This window comes from Larimichthys crocea, chromosome XVI, assembly GCF_000972845.2.
Source record: "Larimichthys crocea isolate SSNF chromosome XVI, L_crocea_2.0, whole genome shotgun sequence".
Lineage (NCBI taxonomy): Eukaryota > Metazoa > Chordata > Actinopteri > Sciaenidae > Larimichthys > Larimichthys crocea.
Genome location: NC_040026.1, coordinates 2,583,646 through 2,598,551, shown reverse-complemented (window position 1 = coordinate 2,598,551; position 14,906 = coordinate 2,583,646). Strand labels below are relative to the sequence as shown.

The 14,906-nt window shown below is 41.4% G+C and overlaps 2 protein-coding genes across 2 annotated transcripts; one reads left to right on the top strand and one right to left on the bottom strand.

Annotated features, from left to right (window-relative positions):
• Positions 1 to 201: 201 nt before the first annotated feature.
• Positions 202 to 5,804, top strand: LOC104935522 (zinc finger protein 665). Its single transcript, XM_019271271.2, has 7 exons — positions 202 to 340; positions 2,148 to 2,350; positions 2,451 to 2,543; positions 2,619 to 2,714; positions 2,813 to 2,923; positions 3,359 to 3,482; positions 3,599 to 5,804. The coding sequence occupies exons 1-7, from the start codon at positions 316 to 318 to the stop codon at positions 5,719 to 5,721; spliced, it is 2,775 nt and encodes a 924-aa protein (XP_019126816.1). The 5' UTR covers positions 202 to 315; the 3' UTR covers positions 5,722 to 5,804.
• A 485-nt stretch (positions 5,805 to 6,289) lies between these two features.
• Positions 6,290 to 9,772, bottom strand: wu:fb74b10 (hypothetical protein). The gene is made up of 5 exons (XM_010751378.3): positions 9,561 to 9,772; positions 9,269 to 9,438; positions 7,996 to 8,278; positions 7,034 to 7,200; positions 6,290 to 6,938 (listed from the first exon to the last, which is right to left on the bottom strand). Exons 1-5 carry the CDS (start codon positions 9,730 to 9,732, stop codon positions 6,456 to 6,458), a joined length of 1,275 nt encoding a protein of 424 aa, XP_010749680.1. The 5' UTR covers positions 9,733 to 9,772; the 3' UTR covers positions 6,290 to 6,455.
• Positions 9,773 to 14,906: the final 5,134 nt, after the last annotated feature.

The following is a 14,906-nucleotide window of genomic DNA, read 5'->3' as shown; positions in this document are numbered from 1 at the left end:
AGCATTTTATGAAAACACTGAATGAAAAAATGCTTACTAGCACGCAAACCATTCATGATTGCTAAATTAAGCTAATATAGAAAGCTATACACTAAATGAATTCGAGAGCCGTCTCTTCTAAGGGAGCTGAGTCAAAAGAGACGAATCTTTAAAAAGAGCTGGACTTCCCATCGCTAGTACACTTCCTGCGTTCCACCTAAATATGTCCGGAATATATGTACGGAACTATCAAATTGCTTTTCCTGCCGCGTCTTTAACGGCTTTAAACTTCGTCAGTTTTAATGAGAAGAGAACAAAACAACCGGAGCAGAAACTATGCATCATATTTCTGAGACGAAAGGTAGCAGTTATGTTTTCAAAAAAATACGTTTTTTTTTTATTTTATCGCGTGACATCACCAACATGGTCTCGTTCCAGAACCTCTAAAATATCCCGCCGGCTTGATATCGTGTGCAGAATATGTCATTATTTTACAGCCGTCGTGTAACATGATTAACAAAAAGCTGAACATTTGGGAGATACGTCACATAACCTTTTTTTTCGGGTTGAGTTCTTGTGTTAATTTGACCTATTTTAGTGTTTTTTGTATTGCGCAGGCCTGCTGCTGTGCAGTATTACGGTTTACTCCAACGTCGCCACTACAGTACTTGTCGTGTCTCTCTAATTTAAACATGACACGCCAGACTTGCCTCTGAATTCATCAAATTAAGGCACTATTGTCTTTTTTCACAGTACACGGCTATTGCAGTAAAAAGAAAAGAGTATACCGACTCTAGAATTCACGAACACAATGCATTAGAGGAAGACTTATTTTTTTTACACTGGAAGTTAAAGGTTTATTCTCAGAATAAGGCAGACATGGAATATAATATTCAGAACTATGCTTTCATGCATGTATAATCACCTGAAAATAAGAATATTTTTATTTTTGTTACTCAAAAATTATCCTTTCATATCTACAGTTGGAGTGGGTCCTCTTTCATGGAGGCCACCATGTTGAAACACTGTGTTTCTACAGTAGCCCAGAACAGACAAACTAGATACTGACTCTAGATCAGGGGTCGGCAACCTATGGCTTGCGAGTCAGATGTGGCTCTTTTGATGACTGCATCTGGCTCGCAGACAGGGGTGAAAGTACAGTACAGTACTGCGTACCACTAAAACATTCAGTGGGGTACGCAGTACCAGGGAGATGGGAGAGCAGCTGCCTGCTATAAAGTCCTCATTCAGAACCAGTCACCAATCACGGCTGCACTCTGGGTCAGAAAATAGATCCGCTAGCAATATGCAGTCTTCAAAACTACTTTGTCTGTGTAAAAATTCCTTTTAACTCATTCCGAATAGTTTCTGAATTGTCCGTGCTGTGTTTCAGTCCATGCTGGACGGAGTCTTGGCCGGGCATCTCCCTCTCCCCTCGGAGAGAGCCCGGTGGTCTCCTCTGCACCCAGCCTTCGAAACGCGTCACACACGTTTAATGTCTTTATGTATGTTGCAAAATGTCCCAATTAAAATCAGCAGTAAAGTAAGCAGTTATGTTTCGTGTTACTTTGTTCAATTTTAATGATACAGAACAGCTCGGAAAAGAAACTGCTTATGAGCTAATGACCGGAGAGTTCACTCAGCAATACGTGAGTGTGCATGCACATCTACATCTGAAACACAACGGTTGCTATGGTGATCGGTGCATGATCGAGACCATGCAACACCAGAAGTCGCATTAATGTTAAGAAGTATTTTATTTATTATTGGTTAGCTTCAGTATAACAACGTTATTAAAAAGAATAAATTCAGAGACTTATTATACTCAAAAATTGTTGGTCCTACTTAAAAATGCACGCATTTATTTGTATTCAGTGTTAAAAAATATTATATGGCTCTCTAGGAAATACATTTTAAAATATGTGGCTTTCATGGCTCTCTCAGCCAAAAAGGTTCCCTGCTCTAGATAGAGCCTTTTAAATATTGTTTCCTAACCCTAACACTTCTTTTTCGCTTCATAATATCCTATTTATAATACACCAGTGTATTGTCTGCTTGCCCATATATCAAAGTTTGTGTTTTCCCTGAACCACGAAGTGATTTTTCTGTTCTGTATTACCTGCATCACCACCGTTAAATCAACTCGTCATTAATCTATCTTTATCTAGATCCCCCTCTGCCCCTATCCTGTCTGCGCCTCCTGGTACCACCGCTTCGACTAGTCTGCGCAGCGATCTGGGAAACAGTCCAACACAAAGTTGTGGCCAATTACGGACTGCTGGATGAGTTTGTGACAGCAGTCACCGGCATTGTCCCAGAGCTTCTTAATCGCAGACAGAGGTGCTTGCTGAGCCTTGGCCTTCGGGTTCAGGTACTGTATGAGTAAGCTAGAATATTGAGCTATTGACTGACCCTTAGCAACATGCATGCAGTGTTTCAGAGACATTACAACTATTTTTTCTTGGTTTCAGCTCACATTGGAGTTGTGCCGCCCAGAGCACGCGATAGACCTTAAGACCATTCAGCCACACCTCGATATAGTCACTTTACTATGGAACGCAGAGGTACATTAATCTTCATTTCATGCACGTGTGGTTAATTGGCAACCAGTACTTACCAACCTTTGCCCTTCATTACAGATGAGTGATTCAGGGGATGGGTCCTCTGCATCAGACCTCCTTGGTCTTATTCACACCCTGATTAAAGATCAGGAGGAGAGGCAGCACTTCTTCCAGGTAGGTGTCTTTGGTTCTGTGACTTAAAATTTGTAGATATATTTCTTTATCCTTTCTGTTGGAATCAGTGTTCACTAAGATCACTCGCTCAATTTCAGGATGTTTTCCCAGCGAGGTTTGGTGACAAGTATTCTGAAGATATACAAATGCTCGTGCAGATATTCCTCTCGCAGCTTGACAAGTTACTCACTGCTCCCAGTCTTAAACAGGTAACCTACAATCATAACACACTGTAGAGGAAAAGTTTTTAAAAAATCTTGGAAATATGTTTATTTGCGATTTCTGATTGCGATATAAGAAGAAATCAATCTCAAGTCAGTGCGTTATGGAGCTGGAGTCAAGGTGTTGGGGCCGTAGCTGTGGTTAGCAAGCTTAGCGTAAAAAAAAAAAGGAAAGCCCTGGAATTGGGTTAACAACTAGCCTGTTTCCATCCATTCTTCCATTAGAGGGCTATAGCGTGCAGTGTTTCTACCAAACACAGCCAAATACCAGTTTTCAATGTCATCACATTATTGCATATAGAAGATCGGTCTCACAAACACTAAAGACCTTCTTCTTCACCTCATCATTTCCTGTTTATAAAACACCAGTGTATTGTCTGCTTGCCCATTTATCAAAGTTTGTGTTACCTTTCTCATGAACAGGTTGCCTGTATGCTCAGTGACGTGCCATCACTTCTGTCCGAATGTGTGAAATGTTTCTGTCAATCTCAGGAATTTAAATCTCTTTTGGAATATCAAAAAGAGCACAATCAACTGAACGAAAATGGTAAGCATGCAGTACACTGTGGATAGAACATTCATACAAATTCAAAGCACACTATTATATAAATAAAGGCACTGGGCTGTTTATCTAATGGTAAGTGTATGTATATTAATTTTCAGATAATCCAGCAGTTGGCACCAGCATTTGTTCAGCTCTCTTTCTGCCACCATTGACAACAGTCTTGATAGAACAAGAAGAAACACCACTGGAAGCAAATGTGTTAACTGATTACATGGACGCATTCAACAAAGAACTGACAGTGGAGACTGTTACAATGGAGAAAAACGCAGATGATGTTAAATCAGAGAGTGACAACCCAAAAAGTAGAGAAATACATACCAGAGGTTTCAAGAATCAGTCCTCCGTGAACAGTGAAGAAGGAACAGAGGATGAGATCTTATGCTCCATGCAACATGTTGAGTCTTTAGATGGGGATAAGATGAGTGTAGACTCTTGTGCTGTTGAGGTCCAAGTACATTACAATGTTGAAATTCCTGCTGAGGACACTGTTATCACAGTGAATAAGCCCTCCGTCGAAGAGGACGAGCAAGTTCAGGCATTGGTTAGTACCACAGATGACAAAGTCATAAGCTCTAGTGAGACTGAAAACTGTACAAAAAAACAAAGCGAGGTCAGTACCGGCACAATAATTGATGAACAAGTAAAAAATATCAATGTATCTAAAGTAGTGCCGTCTCCTGTACTGCATGCACCTGTTGTGATCACATCCCAGAGAGCAGTCAGACAAAACAGAGGTCTGAAGATGAAAAACCTTTCAATAACCTCTAAAAATGAGCAGTCAAAGAGGGGTCCTCGAGTTCTGTCAACCAGCAAGACTTGCCCCACGTGTGGTAAGACATACAGTCGTGCATCAGATATGAGAAGGCATCAGAGGACCCACACAGGGGAGCGGCCTTTCCAGTGTTCACAGTGTCAGAAATGTTTTCAGTTCCATTATGACCTGAAGAGACATGAGTTAAATGTGTGTCGAATCAGTGTGCCACAATCTCAGAACTGCTCCCTAGAGGACAAAAACACTGAAGACCCAAAGCAGGGGGAGGGTCATGACCAACTCCCAATTATACCTTCAGACGTTAGGACTCATGAAAAAGAATGCCTGGTAAATCAGAAACAAGTGGATGTACCTTCTGGAGAGCTAGTACCTCTTCCCAACGAGCAAGATGTCCAACCATTCAGCAGCAAAGTAGAGTTAGGAGACATAAAGGAGCAGAGCCAGGAACCATATCGGGGTAATCAGAGGGGCAAGAAATCGAAGGGTATGAAGCCAAAAAAGACATTTAAACACAACCCTGCTGATACTTCACTGTACTGTGTGGAATGCAACAGGTCCTTCCCAGACAAGGCAAGACTTAAAACACACAATCTGAGACACAAGCCTCGTCCGTGCACCAAGTGTGGTGAGAGTTTCAAAGGTTCCATAGACCTCAACCAACACTATGTTGAAGTACATGATTTCACAGGACCTTTCCCCTGCACTTTGTGTGAACGAACTTACACAGATCTGAGAGGCCTGATCAGACACGAGAGGTTCCACACAGGTGAGCTCCCTTTCAAATGTCCCAAGTGTCCAAAAGCGTTCAGTTATGCATCTGCTCTGACACTACATGACCGAACTCACACCAAAGAAGCTCCCTTCCTCTGCTGGGATTGCGGGAAAGGTTGCAAGTCCAACGCTGCCCTGAGAATCCACAGACTGTGTTGTCACAGCAGCGCCAAAGAGAAGCACTTATGCTGCGAACATTGCGGAAAAGCTTACGCACTCAAAAGAAGCTTGGACCTTCACGTGGCAAAACTTCACACGGGTGTGCGCTACCCATGCTCCCACTGCGGCAAACTGTTCCGAAGTGCAAGCTCGTTGACGAGACATGATCTGACCCACACAGAGGAAAGACCTTACTCGTGCAACCAGTGCAGCAAGAGTTTCAGATCAGCGTCGGAGCTGAAGGTACACACCCGATATCACACCGGGGAGAGGCCATTCAGGTGTCAAGAATGTGGCAAGGGATTTGTGCAGTCTTATTACCTTACTGCACACATGAGGATGCATACGGGGGAAAAGCCGTATAAATGTCCGACATGTGATAAACATTTTAAAACCACAGGTATTTTGAAAAGACACCAAATGACCCATACAGGAGAGAAACCCCATAAATGTTCAGTCTGTGAAATGGCCTTTAGCCGGATGGAGCTTGTGAAAGCTCACATAAGAAAATTTCATTAAATTTGGACAAATTATACATAAAACTGTGTTCTTTGATTGGTAACCCTTTTTTTACAGGATCAATAAAATATCTTTGCCTTTCAGTTTGTGTTTGTTTCTCCATTAATAGTTTTTTTTTTTTATATCAGAATTGAGATTACTTTTTTCCAGCCTTAGAGATAGGGTAATGAGCTCGAACATCGAGAGGGATCTTGGAGTGGAAAGGAGTCAGCTGAGGTGGTTCATTCCATCTGGACACCTGGAAGGCCCTGCTAAACCTGCTGCCACTGCAACCTGGAGTTTGATGGAAAGTTTTTAATTTTGGTCTTTCTGTGGTGATATGGTTGATTTTAAATGTGGCACAGGGTCTGAAGGAGAGGAAAGGCTAACCTTGACTAAACTAGGTGAAATGCACCACTATACACTCCACTATGTTCACCAGCTAGTCACTAATTGTGTGTCTCTGCTGTTTGCTCCTGAGCAGGTAGTGTACAGTGGATTCATTGGAGCTCTTTATTGAAAATTATGTTATGAGAACAGTTAGATAGACAGTAAAATTGCAAAGTCAGAGAGTGCATTACACAAAGAGTCAGGACCTTTTAAAACTTTAATGGACCCATCTGATTTCAAAATCTTGCAGTTAAACTAGAGGCACGACGTTATACACAAAAACTAAACTAAACTAAACTAGCTGCTATGAACTATCTAAACAATATCTCAGTCTTTCTTTTTTGTTACATAATACATGTGAGATGTTAAGGTATGACCACGGTTACAGATTGGGATTCATCCCTTGGAAAAGTTTCCTCGGGCTCTTGGTCAGGTATGAGGTATGAGATTGGGTCTATCATCATTTCAGAGTCGAGCGCATCATACAGCGTAGTCATTATCTGTCTCTTGACGGTGTTCCTCAGTGCCAGGTTCTGTATCCTCTTTAGTTCCATTGCGACAGTGAGGCCAAACGAGTCCTCACAGTCTCTCTCTGGTTGTTTGCCAATCTCCTGGATAACATCGATCATCTGTTGTAACAAGGCAACTTTCTGTCTCTCCACGTCGTTCCCATTTTGGATTTTTGGCTGTTTTTCGGGAAGCTGATGAGGAAGAGGTGAAACAGAGGAGCTCTGGCTGGGTGAAGGTGATGCTCCACCATATAAGTCCTGCGGTGGTACGGTGTTCTCTGGCTCGCTGTTGTTGCCGTCCTTCTGCGTCTTCAACTCATCTGTCATCGATTGGTCAAGCTGTAACACAGATTATGTGGAAATGTAACATCTGTAGAGAAGATGTGTGGATATGAACAGCAGTTATCAGGGCTTATTTTATTGGCAGCACTCACTTTGTGTTCACTGGAACGATAGTTGATATGTTGTCTGAGGAATTCACAGGATTTCAGGATCCTCTTCTGCCTGTGTGTCATGGGTTTATTCCTCCTTTGACCCTGCACTCTCAACAGTCTGGCATACTGAGTTCGTAGCGTGGTGGCCCTCATCTTTACATCCTCAACTGTACGGCACAAAAAACGTATTTTACATACAGAGCAGACTCTCTCACATTAAAGCTTTTTAATGACTTTTATACAACAACAGTGGATTAAAGGTGCCCTGTAGAGTTTTGGAATACATAACATGAATCCAATATATAATTAGATGAATCAGCGTATTAGTAAAATTATTTGATAAGTTACCCATGAATTCTAGTGCAATCATGTGAGCCAGCACTGTATGCTTCCAGTTTAATAAGCATTTTATTTTATACAATATATCAAGTCCTCATACTCATACAGATGCATACTTTAATACAGATGTGGAAACAGACAGCTGTGGAGTGCAAGAAGAGGAAAATGAAACAGTTTGTGTGGTGCTGAATGGGACCATGGATAGAGACTACAGTACATACGCACATTGCAGAATTTGGCTTTAAGCAGATGACGATATCTACAGCAGGCCTACCACTGTCTCATAGAGTCACTCATCAGTCAATAAACTATAATAATCAAATAATTGTGGACATAATTTTTTTTTAAAAACAATCAAAAATACCAAACTTTGTCTGGTTCCAGCTTTTCGAATGTGAGAATTTGTGTTTTATATTAGTGTTAATTTATTATCTTTGACTATTGGACAGACTTAAACAAATAATCTGAAGATTCCATTTTTCAATATTTTTATATATTTATAGAGAAAAGTGCAAATCCATTAATTGAGAAATAATCCATGTCAATTAATTTCAACATAAATCATTAAATGCATCACTACACATCATCAGTTTTTCTGAAGATATACACAAACAAGCTCTCACCTGGAAGATCCAAAGCTCTGGCGATTTCAGCCCATTTCCTTTCCTTCTCGATACGGTCGTAAAATTTGTCTCCAGACATGTTGTACAGACATTCATGCCGCTGCCACAGCTGTAAAAACTCATCTTCTTTATCCATAGGCCACGTGGCCCGACTGGAAGCACCGCTCTCTGCAGGTGAGTTCAACCTGCTAGAATCGAGGTCCGGGGACAAGGCTGTGTTCTCTGGCTCACTGTCTTCACTCTCCTGTTGTGTGGTCAACAGCTCTTTTGCTGATGTGCCGAGCTATAACACAGACCATGTGTAAGTTAGGCACGAGTATAACTGAGTAATCTGATGATCATCTTTTCTATTAATCGATTAGTTGTTTGTTCCATAACACTGGCCAAGTCAATCACCAGACTTAAACCTTACAGAACATATTACTTGCTTAAAAAAGGAGACTGAAGGCACTAACCCCCAAAACAAACAACAACTGAAAGAGGCTGCGGTCAAAGCCTAAAAAACCCTCACAAACTCGTTACTGTCATCCAATCACAAACCGTCACATTCTACATGTACAAGTGCTGAACGACTACAACACTGTACGAGAAATGTCAGTATCACATGACACACACAGACTACATGTACACTACATAACATTTCATTCACGGTGGGTCTATCAAGTAAGCAGCTGGAAAACAACGCTTACAATAACACAGGGTCTTAGCACCATCCAGTGGTGAGGCTGCTGATTGCAACCAACTGAATACTCCCTTGCCTCACCTCACCCTCCTTTTACAAGCATGTAGCAGAACCTACAATGGCTGCAAAGCTCTCCAAAAAACAGCCCCATGTAAAGTCTGTGTTTGGTTTGTAGATAGAAAATGGCTCATTCAACAAAAACACAATTATTTATTTTTCAGGTTTTAGGTTCTACACTAATGAAAACAGAATTAGGTCAATATTTCTGCTAATAGAGCTCTCTGAACTTTTACACACTGGACCTTTAAGTTTAAACACACTTACTAAACCTTTGTTATTATGATTGGTTATTAAATACCAAGAGATCTTTGGATATGTCCTCTAAGTCATCCAATTGGAGTGCAAAGGCCTTCACTGTTTGTAGTTTTTCAGTTATCTGCACTTTTGCAGTAAACATTATTTTGGTGAAAACTGTCAATTATTATAACAAAAATTGGCGGACCCCTTGCAGTACCTCTGCGGACCCCCTTCGGGATATATAATATCAAACAGTATGATGTCTGAAGGTTTCACCTGACTGTTAACACTCACTTCGCGCTCGGAGTAACGAGAGATGATGTGTTTTTCCAGAAACTTCAGCGAGGTGAGGATCTTCTGCTGTCGGGGCGTCGTGGCTCTCTTCTTCCTCCCGCTGCGCAGAGGCTTCAGCAGTCTGGAGTACTGCGTCCGCAGAGAGGCTGCCCGCACCTTCACGTCCTCAACTGCGAGCAAACACAGGTGATAACTAACGTCAAGTCACGAGCGACACAAACAAACAAACAAACAAACAACAACAACAACAACAACACGCGCACGCGCGCAGAAAAGTGTGTCTCTCGCGCACCAGGCATGTGCAGAGCCGTCGCTATCTCCTCCCAGCATCTCTCCTTCTCGGACTTCTTGTGGAACGTGTCGGACGACATGTTGTACAGACACTCGTAGCGCTGCCACCACTCCACCAGCGCGTCCTCCGTCTCCTCGGTCCACTTCGTCCGTCCGGCTTCGTTCGCGGCCATGTTTTAAAATACTATTGTGGTAGGTTCTTCTTCCGGTTCCGTCGCGCGGCCATCTTTCTTCTTCTGCCGTGTGTGTGTGTGTGTGTGTGTGTGTGTGTGTTAGATGCGGTCACTGCGCTGCTGCCACCCAGCGGTCACACCGGAACTGCTGCTCGTCTATTTTGAAAATAGGAATCTATGAATTGATTCAGAACCTTCACACGATTTGTATTGTATTGTTTTTGTTTGTTTGTTTCCTTTCTTCTGCGCGATAGAGGAGAAAAGTTATTGCGCGCGCGAAAAAATTTTCAGAGCACCAATTAAAGCTATAATCCCAATATACATTATTCGACCCGCCCCAGCCCGCCCCGCCAATAAAGTGGAACATTCTCTACCCGCACCGTCCCGCCCCGCGGGCGGACCGCGGGTGCCAGCGGTTTCGGGCCTGCGCATCACTAGTGTGGAGTCGAATCTTGGGAGTTCGCCCTGGAGAAACTACTTCGGCCCTGGAGAAGACGGATCTCCCCTGTGTTTCCCGACCACGGTCAGGAAACGAATAGCGGGAATCATGGGCAGACTGGGACAAAAAATCGGCCCTGGCATTTTGGACCAGAGCAGCCTACCAGAGAAGCCCCCCTAAAATAGGCCTAGTGACGCCACTGTATGTAATATTTTCTAATGAGGTCTTAATAGTGTTCTTGTCCACTGCATTATTGCAGTATTAACTTAAGATGTTTATTTTGTCATGTGTATAACTGCAGTGATTAGTACATTCATTTATTAATTGTCAGCTATTAAATAAATCAGCTAATTTATTAATTCCTACTTCCTATTTATTATATTTATTTTTATAGTCGATGTCATGTTGTTGATGGAATGACATTCTACAGAGTTGGGGAGCGATTGGAATAAATCTCTTGAGGAGAGCTCAGCAGATATTGTCATTTATAAACCAAGCATATTTTCCAGTCCTTTGCCATATAGTCAACAATATCATTATTGCACAAATATGATATTATTTTAGGGCCATATCACCCACTGCTTCCAGCACATAAGCAGATAAAGTTTCTTGACTTCTGCCAAAGCCTGCTGTCTTCATCAGAAGCCTGCTTCCAGCTAATTTATTAGGGCAGTGTTGCCCTACCTAAAGGGCACTGGGAATGACCATACTTAAATAAATAAACTGGCAGGAAGCTTCAGCAACACCTTTGTAACTGGTTGTGAAGGAATCAGGAACCGTTATGCAGCCAATCACAATTTGTATCTGTGTTTTGGTTCCAAACACCAGGTGCATACAACAGGCCCTCTGCAGGGAAACTTAAACTTTCAAAGCCACCAAACCGTTTTCTGTTGCAACTGGAGACTTTTGGAGACTCTGACGTGAAAGCATGTATCGACTTCTCACTGAGCACCGGGTGCTGCTGTGGGCTCTTTCGCCGCCCAAAAGCACTCAAGGGCGCCCCTCTCAGCTGCAGTCTGAGCAGGTGATGTTCACCCCTCAGCATCCAGACTGCAAATGAATCGTGCATGCACGAAGCCACCACTGACTGATCTTGTGGGGCATAAATGTAAAATTTTCTTCTAAAATAAATCACTGCATTAAAATAAATGTGTGTTTCTTTGGGTCACCTTTGCCTGTCCCAAACCTGGATAAAGGAGAAGTGTTGGAATTGTGACATAAAAGAACAAAACAAATTAAAGGTCAAGTGTGTAGAATTTAGTTGCATCTAGTGTTGTAATTGCTGTATTACAATCTACTCACATGGATACCACCAGAAGAAGTCAAAGCTTGCTCACCACAGTTTTCATCAACTCCCTCTCCTCCCTCTTGACAGTAAAAAATCACACATACCATAGACCATGATTGGTTTGTACCTCATGGTCCCATCACCTTTGTGTCTGCGCTTTGTGCAGGTTTTATGAGTGTCCAGGAGATTTTCAAGCTATATCTGACATAACCAGACTCCTCACAGCAGACATGGCTATCGTGGCTCACTGACAAGGGCTTTCTTTTGGATGCCCTCATTACCTGCAAGGTTCTGGCCATCTTTCAAGGAAACAAGCCCATATGTGTTGGGAAGACATCCAGCAGACACAGACATCTACTGCCCACTGAGAGTCCATGTTGAAAGGTGTATTCAGAGGGTTATGGAGAATGAACTTACAAAGTCAAACCTTTATCAGTGTGTGGAAGCAGTGATCAGCTGTTTAATGTGGCTTGATTCATCACTGGTGAAGGCGGAGGCAGGTAAACATTGATTGTAACTAAGGTTGCAATGGTCTGACATTTTCATGTTATAGGGTATGTTGGATCTCAGTCAAAAAAGGTTGTGTTGATCAGAAAATTGTTTCCAACTTGTCCAACTTGAGTATTAAGTCCAAATTAGGTCAAATAGTATTATTCTCTGGGTGAAAAGAATAACACACAGGATTCATCAAACTTGGTAGCAGATAGATCTTTTATTATCTTGACACACAAACAAATCCCAAGTCGATGGATGGAACAAGACTGTTTCCAGTCTCGAAGCATCTCCTTTTATGCTTTTCAGTGTTACATGTCAATGACACAAGTCCTGCCCATCTTTCAACTTTCATGACATAATGGTGTAACTACATGCCAGGTGTTCAGGTTACTCCAGGACACACACCTGGCAAAACTTGGGGACTCTCCAATTTAATGGTCTCTGTTGAGCAGGCTCAATAGACAAGCTCTGTCCTGGACTGTCCTCTGGACTACATAGAGGAAGTGGGTGAGAGGAGGACGTTAGCCAAGCTGACATCCATCATGGACAACACCTCTCACCCCCTACATGACACTGTGGGGTCTCTGAGCAGCTCCTTCAGCAGACTGTTACACCCACGGTGAGAAGGAGAGTTTCCGCAGGTCTTTCATCCCTGCTGCAGTCAGACTGTACAGCACCTGCACCACCTGATCATGTTGTACTTTCTGTTCCTGTTTCTCAATGCCCACCACTCACCGTGGCTCTATGTTTATCTATATCTTTTATTTTTATTATCTGTACTTATATTTCCATTCCGATTACTTGCACAACTTTGAACAATATTTGCATATTTATTCATTCAATTATGTTGAAGGAGTAGATGTGTTAAAAAAGTATTTTCAACTAGATAGTTGAACTTTTAAACACAAACTGTTAGCAGAGTATATGTATATGTCTAGAAGGGATCTTTAAATCTAAAATATTTCCCCACCAGAACTTTTTCCTGACTGTATGAAGAGCTTTGAACTATGATTTATTCAGCTGTGTGGGGAGAAAATTGCTGAAAATATAATTGAAAACTGAATAAATCAAATAGTTACTGTATGTGTCTTAAATATTTTATTTTGCACGGCTCATCAACTAATTTTTCACACGTGACGTTTGCATAATTTGAAACTTAACAAATGAAACTTAGGAACATCTGGAAGCACTTTTCAGTCAATACATTGCTTCAGAATTCAGCCGTGTTTTCACTGCTGAATGTGATGCTGTTTCATGTTTGGCTGGATGCACTGTAACTCTTTACAGACGACCTTGTGAGGGAAATGTCTTCTGCTCATATTTCACTGTTGGGAGTTCCAGGAGGGAATACTGACTGACAGAATTTTGTCTTAAACGAGAGCACAGTAGAAAGAGTGCTAGAGTAAATATACTGTGTCTGTGTGGAGCCTTTTCCATCTCAGAAACAACCTCTTTCAAATTTGTCCTTTAAAACTTTCCAAAAGTGAATTTTTGTATGAATTTTTTGAAGACTGCAGCCTGTTTTCCAAAAAATTGTTCACTTGTTTTGGTGATTAAATTGATTACTTTTCATGAGTGAGGCCATCAGAACTGATAAGAATGCAAATACAACTCTGGATCAACACCTGTCTTTTAATCTTATCTGACAGGAGAACAGAGGTTTAGTACATTTTTTTAGTAGATTTAAAAATATATATTTGATGCTTCCATATCAAATGAACAAACATGAGAAGTTTCATTCATGCCATTATTTTCTCCTATTATACTAGTTTCCCTGACACGCTCCTCTCATTTCAGACCCTCTGACTCACTCTGTGTTTCCTGCCACTCCCCATCACCTGATACCTGACTGGTTCACCTATTACCACTTCTCTCTGGTGATGGGCAGACTGGTTCTTTTCCCAGAATCGGTTTGTTCAAGTTGATATGTGTAAATATATTGAGATGTATCCAAAATGTGGCATCAGTGTCTCCATGACACTCTGTTATAGTACATGCATGCTCAAAAGCTGGTGCCGTCTTTACAGAAATGTTCAGCTTTCAACTAAGATGTAGACTCTGTAAGCTCAACTCACAAAGTTACATACATGTTCTTCCTGAGAAAGTAGTCCCAGTGCAAGTGATCAGTTTATTTGTTCATTTGAGTCATTGAGTGTCAAGCAGTTTACTAAAGACTCATTCAATATTCATGTATGTATATATTAGCTCCCCATCATCTGTTCCCTGTCAGATTGTCTCATGTTTTCCTTACTAAGCTGCTATTTTGCCTACCTGCCTGCTATTAAACTCATAAGTAAACACTGATTCTCGTGCCTAGTTAAATTTGCTTCTCTCTGTTTGTCTTCCTGGTTGCCTGATTCCTGTTTTCTCTGTCTTATCTGGTTGTTCTTTGAGTTGTGATCATGTTGGTCCAAACTTGAATTTTATTAAGTCATCACAATGTTGTTTTAGACTTGTCATCTAAGACTTCTAAGACTTCACTTTTTTTCATGTTAAGAGGTCTTTTAGAGGTGCCAGGTATCTATTACAGTACCAAAATGATCCTGACAAGTTTAGAAAAAAAGAGTCTGAATTAGCAAAATCCCCCTGGGCCTGGATTATTTAAAAAAAGTCGATCTATATAATTCTAATCCAGATCAACACATTTTAAAAACAGCATCTTTTAGATGGTGTTGATTATTATTTATTTTTGATGCTTATTTTATTTTATATTTATTGTCTTGTGCATGAAAGTACAAAAATTCTTTAAAATCTTAAATTTGATGACGATTGTCATGTTGTCATGACCGGTTCTAACCAGCAGATGTCGCCACCATACAACCACACTGCGTCCAGAGTCTTCCTCAGCACCTCCAGGAGTCTTTGATGGAGCTCCAGGGTTTCTCATGCAGGGGATACAAGCAGCTGTTTAATTCTGCCAATATGTTTGCTGGAAGTGCTCTAAATGATAAG